At 55.8% G+C, this 14,419-nt stretch overlaps 1 protein-coding gene across 5 annotated transcripts in view; it reads left to right on the forward strand.

Annotated features, from left to right (window-relative positions):
- Positions 1-13,028, forward strand: part of DHX30 (DExH-box helicase 30) — a 38,901-nt gene extending 25,873 nt beyond the window's left edge. For all 5 annotated transcript variants that reach the window (XM_065830781.2, XM_065830783.2, XM_071805451.1 and 2 more), the window contains 13 exons: positions 47-199; positions 1,656-2,477; positions 3,725-3,803; positions 4,585-4,689; positions 5,760-5,935; positions 7,123-7,329; positions 7,712-7,793; positions 8,282-8,475; positions 9,073-9,232; positions 9,493-9,650; positions 9,953-10,056; positions 10,179-10,318; positions 11,239-13,028. In XM_065830781.2, coding sequence (XP_065686853.1) covers positions 47-199; positions 1,656-2,477; positions 3,725-3,803; positions 4,585-4,689; positions 5,760-5,935; positions 7,123-7,329; positions 7,712-7,793; positions 8,282-8,475; positions 9,073-9,232; positions 9,493-9,650; positions 9,953-10,056; positions 10,179-10,318; positions 11,239-11,474 — 2,616 coding nt within the window. In that variant the 3' untranslated portion in view covers positions 11,475-13,028. The remainder of the gene's footprint in view (positions 1-46; positions 200-1,655; positions 2,478-3,724; positions 3,804-4,584; positions 4,690-5,759; positions 5,936-7,122; positions 7,330-7,711; positions 7,794-8,281; positions 8,476-9,072; positions 9,233-9,492; positions 9,651-9,952; positions 10,057-10,178; positions 10,319-11,238) is intronic.
- Positions 13,029-14,419: the final 1,391 nt, after the last annotated feature.

Here is a 14,419-nt window from a genome sequence, read left to right on the forward strand (position 1 = left end):
ATGCAGCAATCTCCTCTGATAGTGGCGTTCGCCTCTTCCTTTGCAGAGCCTCGGCTTGGTGGACAAGAACAACAACCCCCTCAGCCACGCCATGTACAACATGACATCGCTCCGGGAGCTTGGGGAGAACCAGAGGAAACCCTGCCACATCAAAGTCCCCGAAGCAACCCTGCGCAAGATCGAGAACTACCTGAACCACGTAAGGCTTGCTCAGCTCTCTGAAAGCACCTTTGGCTGAGCCTGTTTAACATCAAGAATTGCATGTGGGTTGAGAGCTTCATGTCAGTGTTGAGGGAATTCATGGCTTGATAGTTTGCCGCAAAAACTGATCAGTCTCTGCTGACCTTGAGGGAAGGGAGACCCTTTCTGTGACACTTGTCTGCATTATTTGGCTTTGGGGATGATGCAGAGTGCGGTTTTGGCTTGCTGATAGCCTGCTTTGTAGGCTTAGGAATAGTGCCTTGTGCAGGGCTTGGGTCTGTTAGCCTCTGCTTGTAGCTTTACAAGGACCAGGTGTCAGTACATGCACGTTTCCCTTAGGAGTGTCTCATAAATTGTCCATCAGCAGTGGGTGCAGGTCCCTGGGCACCTACTGGTGCTTTCACTCAGGAGATCCCTCGTCCTGGTGGACAGACACCCATGGGAGCCGAGACAGGGTTCCTTAGGAGCGGTCACCATCAGGGCAGGAGTTGTCACCACGGTGAGGCTGAGCAGAGCTCAGGTACAAATGTGCGTATCTTACTGAAGTCACTGAAAATTGTGCCTGTGTTTGCAAGCTGGCAAGTCACCGATGCAATAGTACTCTTGGGCCTGAACGAGAAAGATCTCAGGCAACCTATACAGCATCTTATAGCTACCGTAAAGTAAAGGAAGCAGTAGTGAATGACCTAGAAAGCCAAGACTGTGCCTACGACAGCAGTTGTTTCTGAATGACCTGCTGTAAGGGTTAGAAAAGTGAGAAAAACAGCAGCATCTTGAAGGAGCTTAGTCTGCCTCCCGTGCTTACACACACATGAGCTGTCACACCGTGTGTGGAAGGCGTGGGTTTGTGGCTCTGAATAAGGCTGAATCCAAAAGTACTGATTTGTAGCTGAAATTTTAATCTTGCAAACATCTGGACCAATGTTTTGGTTTTTGTTCTAGACAATTCCTGACCTATTGTTGCTCCTGTTAGTTCTTCCTGTGGGATCTGGGGCTTGTTTTTTCTTTTGCCAAGATGGAATATTTCTGGCCTAGCTGAATCCTTGCATTTTGTGCCAGTGAAGTGTCTGGGCTTCCTGAGGGAGAGAAGGGTGGTGGTGTAACTTGATAGTTTCCAAAAGTCGTTGTTGAGGGCCCCTTGCATCACTTGCATGTGCTGTAGCCACTGACTTGAAGAGCTTAAGTTACTGTTTTGTGCCTGTCAGTTCAGGCGTCACCGCTAGTACCTGTCTTAAAATAGAGACGCAATGAGGAAAATGCAGGGAGCTGCCCAAGTTAATTCTCACCTTAAACAACCTCAATTCGGAATATAAATGGCTGAGTTACTTAAAGTCCGAAGGACTTTGATCACTGCAAAACCAGTCTGGCTGAGCCTGTTCCAGGCACTTGGTTCTGCCCTTCTCAGGACAGGTACTAATCTTTTTGTCCCTGCCAACTTTCTCCGTTTCTCCCAGTATCCCGTGGACATCAGGGAATCCAGGCCCCGGATTGCCGATGACATGATGAACCTGAGCAAGGAATCTGGTGCGATAAGCGACGCGATCACGGGGAAGACATATATACCCATGTTGGAAGCAGAGGAAGTGCGCCTTAGCCAGAACCTCCTGGCCCTCTGGAAAAGGAGAGGATCCTCGTGGCAGGAGAGCCACCCGCTGCCGGTAGATCCTCACAAAGACACCATCCTGTCAGCCATCGAGCAGAACCCTGTGGTGGTAATAGCAGGAGACACGGGCTGTGGGAAAACCACGAGGATCCCGCAGCTCCTGCTGGAACACTACATCCTGGAGGGCCGCGGCGCCCGCTGCAACGTCGTCATCACCCAGCCCAGGAGGATCAGCGCCATCTCGGTGGCCCAGCGTGTGGCACAAGAGTTGGGGCCCAACATGAGGAAGAACGTGGGCTACCAGGTGCGACTGGAGAGCAAGCCGCCTGCGCGGGGGGGAGCTCTGCTCTTCTGCACCGTGGGCATCCTGCTGCGCAAGCTGCAGGGGAACCCCAGCCTGGAGGGCGTCAGCCACGTTGTGGTCGATGAGGTTCACGAGCGAGACGTCAACACCGATTTCCTGCTCATCCTGCTGAAAGGCATCCAGAAGCTCAACCCCGACCTGCGCCTGGTCTTGATGAGCGCCACGGGAGACAATCAGCGTTTCTCGCATTACTTTGGGGATTGCCCTGTGGTCAAGGTGCCGGGTTTCATGTACCCGGTGAAGGAGTACTACCTGGAGGAGATCTTGGCCAAACTGGGCCGGCACCGACACCGGCACTACGAGATCAAGGTGAGTGTGCAGCGCGGTGGTGGAGCTGTGTGCCTCAGGCGAGCCACCAACTCCTGGCATTTTGGGGTTGTCCTGTGCAGGGATGGGACTTGGTGATCCTTGTGGGGCCCTTCCAACCCTGGACATTCTGTGATATCAGCAGGGGAGAGTTTGGGTCCAGAACTGGTCTCTCCTTCCTGGGGCTGTTGGACAGTGTTTGTTCAGCTTTAATCTCACCTCAACCCTTAAGAGGTAAAGCCAGTTAGTAGTCCCACAGTATTTTGATTATATCGTGGATAAAGATGACTTCATATTTGAGTCAAAGTTACTCTTATCTCTCTTTAATGTAAAGTTTGTTTATGTTTGAGTAAGCTGACAGCTCACTGTACTTGTCTGTGTATAAATAGTTGCAGAGCTGAACGTTCACATGCTCTGTGTGAGCCTGACCCAAGACGAGGATGGTTATGGCTTACAGCAGTCTGTTACCCACGTGCTCCCCATCCTGCACGGCTGAATTCCCTGGTGATTACTTTTTGCAACTGGTCTTACAGCTCCTCTGGAAAATTCCCTCCAGCCGTGCAGCCTTTGCTGTGGGGGGGTCTTACCCCAGTTGTGGGTCGCGCGGTCACAGAACAGTTGAGGTCGGCAGGGACGTCTGGAGATGGCCTGGAGCAGCCTGCTGGGCTGGGACCCGTCAGCCCGTTTCTCCAGCCTGCAGAGCTCCTCCCTGTGGCTCAGCAGCTCTCTGGTCTATCGACAGCTTCTCCCGGTTCTGGATTATCAGCAAACTTGCTGAGAAGGGCATCCCGCTGCCTTCAGGGCAATCTTTGTTTCTCTTGTGACTGTATTTTTTTACCTGCACATTTTAAGCTGGCCTGGTATGTATGTTCCAAATTACTGAGAGATACAAAAGCTGCTGCTCTGTGCCTGCTGGATTTGAAGTTCCAGGTGCATACGACACAGTTTTGTCCCCAAAAACATGATGTTAATTTTTGTTACTTGTTAGGTACACAAATCTCCGTTAGCTTCCGAGTCAGGAGAACAGCGAAGGGACTGTATATCCTCGCTGCGCAGCAGAGGGAAGTGGCAGCACTTGTGACCAGAGCAGATCCAGATGGAGCCCAAACCAGGCTCTGGAGGTTCCTGGCTCCTGGTCCTGGTCAGACAGTCCAAGTACAGGCGTTTGCTCTGTCCAGAGGCTGCGTGCTTTTCTGCTGCCTGTGAGACTGCTGCTCATTTATCTGCATGTGTCCTGCTCTTTTATCCAGCAATCAGACGACGAATGTGTCCTTGATCTTGATCTGATCACCGACCTCGTGCTCCAGATTGATGCCCACGGAGAACCAGGTAGGTTCTGCCTTGCCCTCTTCCTCTTGCCTTTTGCTGCAGGGGGGAAGTGAACTGTGGAGAGCCCAGACCTTTTGCAGATAAAACATGATGCTGAGCTGAGCTCAGCAAGGCCACCCTGAATTCCAGTTGAGCTGAGCCGTCTGGAGCCCTGTGGCATGAGCTAATTCCGAGCCTTTGATGGAAACAGAATCTGAGTCCTCAGTGACCTGGGGTACGGCTGTTTCTGGGGCGAAGGACACGACTTGTCTGCGTTCCAGCATTTGCAACCTTGTGCTGCACAATTCAGTTGTTTTTCTGTACTGGAGACTCATCCCTGTTAAATTTCTTTGCCCGGGAGGTGATGTTTTTGTGACTAAGGCAGGATTCTCAGATGACTTTGAAGAGTTTTAAGTGTTTCAAAGCTAGCAGAGGTATTCACCCTCAAACTATGGGTAACCTGGTTTCTTCCTGGCTTTAAAACCTAACGAGCTCGCAGAAGCAGATACAGCATGGCGGGTATGGAGTCTAGACAACCGTTCCCCTGAGTCACACTGCCCATAGTGACTGTATCTCATTAGTTCACAATAAATATGATGTGGGTTTCCTTAGTGATCAGCTGGCAGGGTCATCACTGACCCAGACTCTGCTTTTCTTGGAGTTTCTTGGGCTAAAATGTTGCTCTGGACTTGGGGAACTAACGGGTGTCCTGCCTGGGCAGCAGAAGCAGTTCTGTGTCTCCAGCTGAGGAAAAGTGCTTGCATTTCCAGGCTGCTTGTTCTTACGTCCTGCTCTGTTCCAGGTGGGATCCTCTGCTTCCTCCCTGGCTGGCAGGAGATCAAGGGGGTGCAGCAGCGTCTGCTGGAGACGCTGGGATCCCAGAACAGCCGGTACCTCGTCCTGCCAGGTGAGACGGGATTTGGGGGAATGGACAGACCGCTTGGCTTCAGGAGCTGTTGCAGCTGTTATTCTGATACAGAGCAAGCTTGGATGCTCCAATATATGTGCTTTTTGTGTAATTGTGCATGTTAAGCACAAATAACTCCTAGCAGAGGCCACCCAAACCTGTGTGTGATCAGACAAACTGGCTTCCTGTTTGCCTCCAGCAGTTCAGAATTAGGTGAGGAAGAAACTGCTCAATTTGCCATTGCTGCAGCTGCGTGCTGAGCCTACCTGGAAAAGATCTTCCAGCCTGTTTTATGGCATGAGATGCACTCCGTAGCTCAGCTTGGATTAGTGAATTTAATGTTCTCCATCCCAGGAGGGAAACTTATAACAAAAGCCAGCACTAGTCTGCAAGGCTGTAAGATTTTTGGGGTAGGTTTATTTGGGTTGGTTTGGTTTTTAACAGAGTTCCTTATTCAATGTCAAATAAGACCAGCCAGGAGCACAACTTTGAGCAGCTCGGTTGCTAATTAATGCAGGTGTTCTGTGAATCTGCATGTTCTTGTGCTGCCCTGCTGCTCTGTGCGCTGCAGGGAATTCTCTGCATCACCGATCTGTAACAGGGCAAATATGTGATACAGAAGAGTTTTGGGCTCTTGCTCATAACCATTTTTGACCAAGTGAAACCAAAGGACGGTGAAGATACCCCATTCCACCACCTCGCACATCTTTTGCAAAGAGGGGAATGTGGGAGGGCGCAGGACTTGTGCTTGGGGCGCAGGGATGTTCTGGTGGTGCCGTTAACCTCGCTGGGGTGGGAGGTGATCCCAGCTCCTGCTGATGTTGAGCCATCTGTTGAAGCAACTGAAACGAGACCCCCCCTAATGATGGGTGGCAGATTCTTCCTGTTGTCTGGCTGGCAGGAAACCCGTGACGATGGCTGTCAGTGTAACAAGTGGTGTCCCCAGCCCTGTCCCCCTTTTCTAGAAGCAGGAGGTGATGGTACAAGAGGACTGAGAACCTCTGCCCACGCTGGCCTTGTACTGCAAAGCAGCTCAGCAGGGCAGGACTTGACTGGTTTTTATCTCCTAGTGCACTCCAACATCCCCATGATGGACCAGCAAAACATCTTCCAGCGGCCTCCTCCTGGAGTCAGGAAGATCGTCCTGGCCACCAACATCGCCGAGACCTCCATCACCATCAACGACATCGTCCACGTGGTGGACAGCGGCACGCACAAGGAGGAACGCTACGATCTAAAGACCAAGGTACTGCCGCGTTCTTCCCTCTGAGTGCATTTGGGACGTGCTGGAGCTAATGGATCTTTTTAGAGGAGCATTTGAGATGCTGTTAATGGCGTGATAGAACTGCTTTCCTTTTGGCCTCTGGGGCACTGGTGCTGTGTCCCTGTTTGGGGACAGAGCATGTGGCTCATCATTCAGTGAGTCTCTGCCTTTACCAGGCTCCCCATCAGCTTCTGCTGAACAGGCAGAAGTCTGGTGTCTTCAAAGATGATCTTGAGGGTCTTTTCCAACCAAAACAATTCTATGATTCTATGAAATTTAAGGCAAATCCTGCTCCCTTCCCATCTCTCTGTTACACCATCCAACATCTGTAGCTTTTCCATTTGCTTTCTGCCTTTTCTTTTTACTTCATTATAACCTGCTTGTGTTTGAAGCTATCTTGACCCCAGTGCCTCAGCTTGTTGGTCATCTTTATGGGGGGAGCAGTTTTACACTGCTCTCAGGCCATGTTGCCCTGCGAAGGCTTTTGTGCCTGCAATTCTTTAACAAAAGGAAGGCAGCTGTGCCACTGCTGCTCTTGGAAGAAGAAATTCTTTCCCAGGAGGGTGGTAAGGGACCAGAACAGGTCACCCAGAGAGGTGGTGGATGAACCATCCCTGGAGACATCCCAGGCCAGGCTGGATGGGCTCTGAGCAACCTGAGCTGGTGAAGATGTCCCTGTCATGGCAGGGGGGGCACTGGGGGGCTGGGAAGGTCCCTTCAACCCAAACCTTTTGTGATCCATGTTCTTGCTGCTTCCCCTCCCTGTGCCAGAACAGGGCCAGGTGGCGACTCAGACCTCGGAACAGTTGTAGTTTAAGCCCAGCCCGATTCTAACCTGGTTCATCTCACGGCGCAGACCCTGCAGTCCCTGTGCTGGCACACGGCAGCGCTGGCGTGGGGGACACACGGACCACTCTGTGCTGGCATCTTTGTGCTGTGGAACTGGGGCAGGGATCCAGCAGACAGCATCAGGGTCTCATCCGTGCACTGCTACTCGCTAGAGACCAGCATTGCAGGGTGCACGAGAGAGGAAAAAGCTTCCATTGTCCTTCAGCAGGATGGTTGGTCAGTCGTGAGGAGTTCCTGAGGTCTGTGGACTGGAAGGAAAGCTGCATTTAAAGAGGACAAAGAGCCATGTGAGGATTCACGCCTAGTCCCTCTCCTCCTAGGTGTCCTGCCTGGAAACGGTGTGGGTGTCCAAGTCGAACGTGGTGCAGAGGCGAGGGCGTGCTGGCCGCTGTCAGTCGGGATTTGCCTATCACCTCTTCCCTCGCAGCCGCCTGGACAAGATGCCAACCTACCAGGTTCCAGAGATCCTGCGCACCCCGCTGGAGAACCTGGTGGTTCAGGCCAAGATCCACATGCCGGAGAAAACGGTAAGCGCAGCGCATACCTGCAGAGCTGCAGGCGCTGAACCAGCGGCTGGGACCTGCCGCGTGCTGGTTCCAGTGTCGTCATTTTACCTCAAACATGAGCAGGAAAATCCCAGCGTGCTGGTGACTCTTTAGTATTTCCTAAATGCAGTGCTGCCTAGGGATGTTAAGACCAGGAAATATATAGATTACTTAAATTACAGAGTATGTCTGAAAGACTCTGCAAGAATGGAGAGGGCTGAGCTCACATCCCCGGAGGCAAACGAGGAGGGAACCGTGTTGCAGCCTGGGGCAGGGCAGTGAGCTCCTCGGGGCTCTCCCACGCTCCCAGATGGGAAACATCTCCTTTTTATCCTCTTTTTCCCTTCTCCCCGCTGTGTTGCAGGCAGTGGAATTCCTCTCCAAGGCTCTGGACAGCCCTGACATCAAAGCTGTGGATGAAGCGGTGATCTTGCTGCAGGAGATCGGTGAGCGAATGCTGCGTCGTGGTGTGGGTGTGATGGAAACGCGTTTGCTGTTTAAACATGGGAAGCAGGAGTTGGCATGGGACAAACCGGGCAGGATTGTCCCTACATGGGGATGGCAGCTGATGGGGACTTCCCAAACTGTACCCATTGCGGTGCTCTTTCCCATACTGCTTGTTCAAGAAGTGGGGAGAACTTCCCAAGATTTAAAAAAAAGATGGGGGGATGATAGAGAAAGAAGGAAAATTGTCATCTGGAGTTCATAGCTGGGGTGTTGTGGGTTCTCATCTGACTTTTGCAGCCTTTTATCTGGCCTGGGGTCAGACCAGGGTGCTTATTGCAGGCCCTGTGCTGTGTCCTTTCCCGGAGGTGATACCAAATCTTCTGAGCCTGGCAGGCAGGTTCTCCCAGCAGGTCCCCGAAGCCACCGGCCACCACTTTGTCCCCGCTTAGAGCTGATGGATGTGCCCTTGCGGGCGGTTCTGTTGCAGGAGTGCTGGACCAGCGAGAAGCCCTCACTACTTTGGGCAAACGCCTCGCCCAGATCTCCACAGATCCTCGGCTGGCGAAGGCCATTGTCTTGGCATCCATCTACCGTTGTCTCCACCCTCTGCTCGTCATCGTTTCCTGCCTCACCCGGGACCCCTTCAGCAGCAGCCTGCAAAACCGCGCGGAGGTAGACAAGGTAAGGAGCCCCCCCTGAAGGAAGGCAGAAATCAGGAAGGAGCAGATAGAATAATTTTGGTTGAAAAAGACCCTCATCTCCATCTGTCCAACCCTCCAGGGATGGTGACTCCAGCACTGCCCTGGGCAGCCTGTTCCAATGCCCCACAGCCCTTTGGGGAAGAAATTGTTCCCAGATCCAACCTCAACTTCCCCTGGTGCAACTTGAGGCCATTTCTTTGTGTCCCTGTCTCCCCTCAGTTCCTGTTCTCCAGCTGAACCCCCCAGCTCCCTCAGCTGCTCCCATCACACTTGTGCTCCAGCCCCTCACCAGCTCCGTTCCCTTCTCTCCACTCGCTCCAGCACCTCAAGGCCTTTCTTGGCGTGAGGGGCCCAAAACTGCCCCCAAGATTTGCGGTTTGGCCTCCCCAGGTCCCAGCACAGGGACGGTCACTGCCCTGGGCCTGCTGGCCACACGAGTGCTGGTACCAGCCAGGATGCTGTGGCCTTTTTGGACCCCTGGGCACACGCTGGTTCATGTTCAGCCACTGTCACCAGCACCCCCAGGTCCTTTTCCACCGGCAGCTTTCTTTTCCTGATGCACGTGTCTGTCTCGCAGGCCAAGGCTGTTCTGAGCCGGGAGAGCGGGAGCGATCACCTGGCGTTCGTCAGAGCCGTGGCGGGCTGGGAGGAGGTGCTGCGGCGCAGAGACAGCCGGGCCAGGGACAACTACCTGCAGGACTATTACCTGTATGGCCCCAGCCTTCGCTTCATCAACGGTGAGTCCCAGAGGCCTCTGCTGTCCCCTGGAAAGGCTGAAGAACACGGTGCAGAAAGGGGGTAGATGAGGCAGGTGGCTGCTGGAGCAGGTGCAGGTTCTGGCTTTGGTGCTCTGGAGGCCACAGGCCAGCCAGGTCTCCTGTCCCAGTGCCGAGGCTGAGCCTCCAGCATGTCCTGCTGCTGCCCCGTGGCGGTGACTCCATCCAGCGGGGCGAGGGAGAGGCCGATCTCATTCCCTGGGGCACTCTCCTCCCTGCAGGCCTTGTCAAACAGTTCTCGGAAAACCTCTATGAAGCCTTTCTGGTGTCATCCCCGTCTGACTGTACCATGCCCTCCTCCGTGTGTAACCAGTACAGCGAAGAAGAGGAACTGGTCAAGGGCGTCCTCATGGCCGGACTGTACCCCAACCTCATCCAGGTACTCCCTCCCGCTCTGTGTCGCTCTCTGGGCCCACTGGTTGCTGTGGGTAGTGTGGAGGTGCCAGAGACATGTGTGTCCTCGTGAGGAGTGGCCACCCCAGCCTGCGCAGGTCGTGGTCTGGGAACCATTGAGGTGGCATCTTCCTCCTCCTGTTTGCTGTCCCTTGTGTTCGGTGGCCGCCAGTTCTGGTCATCTCCGTGTTGCTGGAAGTGGAGGAACATACCTACCGCTCCACAGGGTCGAGGGGAAGGCGGCTGGCTGCTGGTTTGCAGGTGTTGGAGATGCTCTTGTTCTTCCAGGTGAGACAAGGCAAAGTGACCCGTCAGGGGAAGTTCAAACCCAACAGCTACGCGTACCGGACAAAGGCCGGCACCGTTCTGCTCCACAAGTCAACCATCAACAGGTGGGTGATCGTGTGTGTGTCACCGTGGGTGGGTGGACACCTGCTGGTGGTTCTGAGGAGCCCCTCGCTGCCCCCGACACATGTGACGCTACCCGCGGGTGACACAGCCGTCCCCTCTGCAGGGAGGCGTCCAAGCTGTACAGCCGCTGGCTGACCTACTTCATGGCGGTGAAGTCCAACGGCGGGGTGTTCGTGCGGGACTCCTCCCAGGTGCACCCGCTGGCCGTGCTGCTCATGACCGACACCGACATCCACGTCCGAGGTGAGTGCAGCGGCTGTGGGGCTGGCGGGTCTATCTGTCCGTCCTCTCGTGCTCCTGCAGGCTCCTCCGGGCACCCGTTCACCGGCTGTGCCCCAGCCCGAGGGGCTGCGAGGTGGCGACACTTGATCTCTGGGTAGCTCTTTGTCCCCCAGCCAAATCTCTTTCCCTGCTTTAGAATCAGAGTCACAGAACAGTTTGTGTTGGAGGGACCTTCCCAGCCCCCAGTGCCCCCCCTGCCATGACAGGGACATCTTCACCAGCTCAGGTTGCTCAGACCCGTCCAGCCTGGCCTGGGATGTCTCCAGGGATGGTTCAGCCACCACCTCTCTGGGTACCTGGGCCAGGCTCTCACCACCCTCAGGGCAACAATTCCTTCCTCATGTCCCGTCTGTCTTTCTAAGCCTCTTGTTCTGGACAAGGTGCTGCTGTTGAGGGCCACAAAGGTGATGGGTGGTGAGTGTTCTCAGCTGTAGCTCTGCAGGGCGGTGAGGACACCGAGCTCCAAGCAGGCTCCTGCCTGCAGGTTCCTTTGTGGGAGCGAGGAGTCGGGTTGGTGCGTAGGGAGGAGTGAGCTCTTCTCCCCACGGACACGCTGCTTTAACCCCTGGGTTTTTAGAACCACAGAATCACTGATGGTAGAAAAGACCTGTAAGATCATCGAGTCCAACCCTTAACCCAACACTGCCAAGGCCACCACTAAAGCACGTCCTGAGAACCTCATCTGCGCGGTTTGGCAGTGCCGCGCTTGGCCTCGAGCTCAGACGGGAACCAGCGGGAAGCTCCCGGCGCCATGGTCAGAGCTGCTGGGCTCCGGTTGAGTCCCAGGCTCTGGGCTGAAGTGCGCGTGGGGCAGACCCGCTGCGGTGGCCGGGACAGGTCCCCCCGCTCCCCTTCTCACCTCCTCTCTTCTTCCCACCAAGACGACGGCTGGCGAGCGACCGTCTCCCTGACCGACAGCGATCTCCTGGTGCTGGAGGGAGACTCCTATACCATCCGTCTCCTGCGGGATTTCCGCGTCTCGCTCTCCAAGATGGTGGAGACGTGTCTGTGCTACGAGATGGCGGCCATCCCCGGGGACCTGCACCACCAGCACAGCCAGCTCCTCGACATCCTGGTGGATCTGCTCAAGGGCCCGCCCGGCAGCTTCGGCGCTTAGGCACAGCCGGAGGATTGTGTGGGGACTTGTAATTTGTATAAAGATGTTCACAAATGTTTATTTAAATAAAAGTTCTATTTATCCCTTGTGAAGTCATCTCTCTCCATCCTAGAAGATTAATGTTGTCTGAATCTCCTGCTGTCGGCTCCGGGAAGAACCAGCGCCGGGAATGGACTGGAAGCGCCGATGGGCCCCAACCCAACCGGACGGCAAGACCCTCAGCCGCTGCCCCCTCCCCACGGGGCCGGCGGGAGCTGCTCCCGGCGCAGGAGGATGGACAGACGGACAGACAGACAGATGTGGCTGCGGCGCCGGGCACAGCGCGGATCCAGCGGCTCCGGTACAGCCCAGCGAGTGGCGCCCTCATGGTGACCGTCCCCAGCGCCCCCAGGACGTGGCACGGCCGCAGCATTGCAGCGGGACCCCGAGCCTCAGCGCCGCCGAGATGCGACTCGTCCTTCCGAACCTCCCTCTGCTGTTTGTCCTCTTGCGTTGTTGTTATTCTGTTTTATCTTTAATTTCGTGTTCTCCCGGCGTCGAGGAGGCCGGATCCCTGTCACTTGTGCTGCACGGGCCGGGATTGCTGCCGTGTGAGCGCTTTCTCCTGCGGGAAGCCAGGAGCACAGGCACAACGTTCTTTGTTTTCTATGAACAGGGACCATATTGGTGTGGAAGGAGGATTGTGACAGGCACGGCATGAAATGCGAATCTGGAATTTAATCCCAGCTTTGCCTTGGATTCCCTGTCAAATGAAGACAGTGACCTACCTCACAGGGCTGTTGTGAGGCTTCGGTAACGTTTGTAACGCGCGTGAGCCCTCGGGCTGGACGTTTTGGGAGCGGACGAGCTCCCTGGGGTTTGGGGCGCAGCCGGGGTTGTGCCCGCGGGGCAGCGGGCGCCGGGCAGGCACGGGGCCTGGGATCATTTGTTTTTATTCACCGTTTTCTTATGCTCTTTGTACCTGAAATCAAGGTGAGGTCTGGTTCTGTGGAACCAAATCGCTCGTCGGGGGCTGGTTCGGCACGGGGGGGTCGCTGGCCAAGGGGTCCCAGGATGGAGCCGCCTCCCTGGGGTTGCCCTTTGCTTCTCCCTGCTCAAGTTTAATTTACTCCTCATGGGCTTTAATTAGCGGAGCTGTGGCCTCCGCCCCGGGAGCTGACGTGCTGGAGCGCTGGAGCGGGGCGTGCGGGCCCCGCGGCTCTGGGGCCGGGGGTCTGTGCCCCATTCGGGGGCCGGAGGCTCCGGGTCCCCCGGCTCCATCCCCGGGCGTCCTGCAGCCGGTGTTCACCCAACCCCTCCCATCCTCATTTCACTTGCTTGAGGTTGTCACTCTGAGTTGAGCAGTGTTTGTTTCTTTGGCCTGTATAATGGGCACTATGGGGTTCCCTTCAGCAGGTTTAAAACAAAAAACAAAAAAGAAAAAAAAAAGAAGACTAAGCTATTGTGTAAATGGTTCAGAACTAGTGTGGTATTGGGATACTTCAGTGGCTGTTATGTGATACTGGATCTTTTTACAACATAGAGTAAAGACAATAAAAAGGGATAGAGTAGTAACCGCCTCTGCCCTCTTCTTTCTTGTATATATATGTGTTTTAATAGCTGAGAAGAGGCTGAAGCTCATTGCCCGTTCCTGGGCGCAGCTTTTGGGGAGAGGTGTCCCCGGCCACCCCAAACCTGCTGCGTGACCGAGCCCCGGGGCCGCCCCACACGCGGGGGTTTTGGACCCGGCGCCTTGAGGCAGCAGCAGGTTGGGCTTGGGCTGTGGCACCGGGGGCTGTGCTGGGCCCTGGGGTGAGGGCTGGGGCGGCTGGTGCTGCAGGAAACCCCTGCGCTGCCTTGGGGAGCTGAAGGGTCAGTGGCTCAGAGACACCCCTGGGCTCCCAGGGGCACCCCAAGGGTCCTGGGGCCGGGGCACAGGAGCAGCTGCTGCTCCCCAGGGCATGGGGGCTCCTGGGGACCTGCAGCTCATCCACCCGTGGGCACTTCCACCCCGGCCAAGGTAGAAAAGAACTTGTGGTTTTTAGGAGTGGGTGGGGGACACCTGCTGCCGGGCGGGGGAGGCCCCGTGGGACCCCCCGTTAGTCACAGCCGGCCCAGGACCCCGCAGGAGTGGGTGGGATGGGCACAAAGAAGAACCCCCCAGGTGTGCGGCTCTGCCTGCGGGCTGGGGGGCAAAGCCCAGGAAGGGGGAGTTTTGCAGCTGAAGGGATCAGAGACAACAACGTCCCTTCACGCTCTTCCTCGTGGTGTTCTCTGCCACCCTGGGACGTCAGGTGTCCCCAGATGTGCCAACCCCCCTCCTGGCCTTCCCGCCCCCCATGGACTGACACCCAAGCTGAGGAGGAACATCTAGAAGCTTTATTTAATTTCAACCTTTACAATAGTAAGAATCACAACATCAAATCGGGAAATGTTGCTAAGGAGACGACAGTCGTACAGCCCCGCGCGGGAGGCGACAAAGGCAGAACCGAACCGGGCCGAACCCACCCAAGGCAGGAGGGGGCTCTGCCCCGGACCCAGCCCTGAGCCCTCCCCACCGCCCCGGAGGAGCCGGTGCCACCGCAGACCGATCCTATGACACAAAACGCTAAATACATCACATTTAGAGAGCGCTCCCCGCGTTGCTCGCTCCCCAAAGCAGCCTCCGCTCCGCCCTGCAGCCGGGGAAACTGAGGCAGAGCTGACGTGACTCCTGCAGCGGGAGCCAAGAGCCGGCTCAGCCCCCCAGGGCCCTGCGCCCCGAGCCCTCGTCCCCACTGCCCTGTCCCCTCGCACTCATTTCCCTACTAGGTCGTTACTCCTTGCACCTACGTCACGGGGTAACGGAAGCTGCAGGTGATGCTGATGCTGGGGTGGGACGAGCACAGGGGGCGCAGGACGGGGCCTCGTGTCTGACCTCGCTCCAGACAGCAGCGGACGAGGTGCGAGCTGGGGAGGAGCAGGGG

Source organism: Patagioenas fasciata, chromosome 2, assembly GCF_037038585.1.
Source record: "Patagioenas fasciata isolate bPatFas1 chromosome 2, bPatFas1.hap1, whole genome shotgun sequence".
In the NCBI taxonomy this organism is placed as follows: Eukaryota; Metazoa; Chordata; class Aves; order Columbiformes; family Columbidae; genus Patagioenas; species Patagioenas fasciata.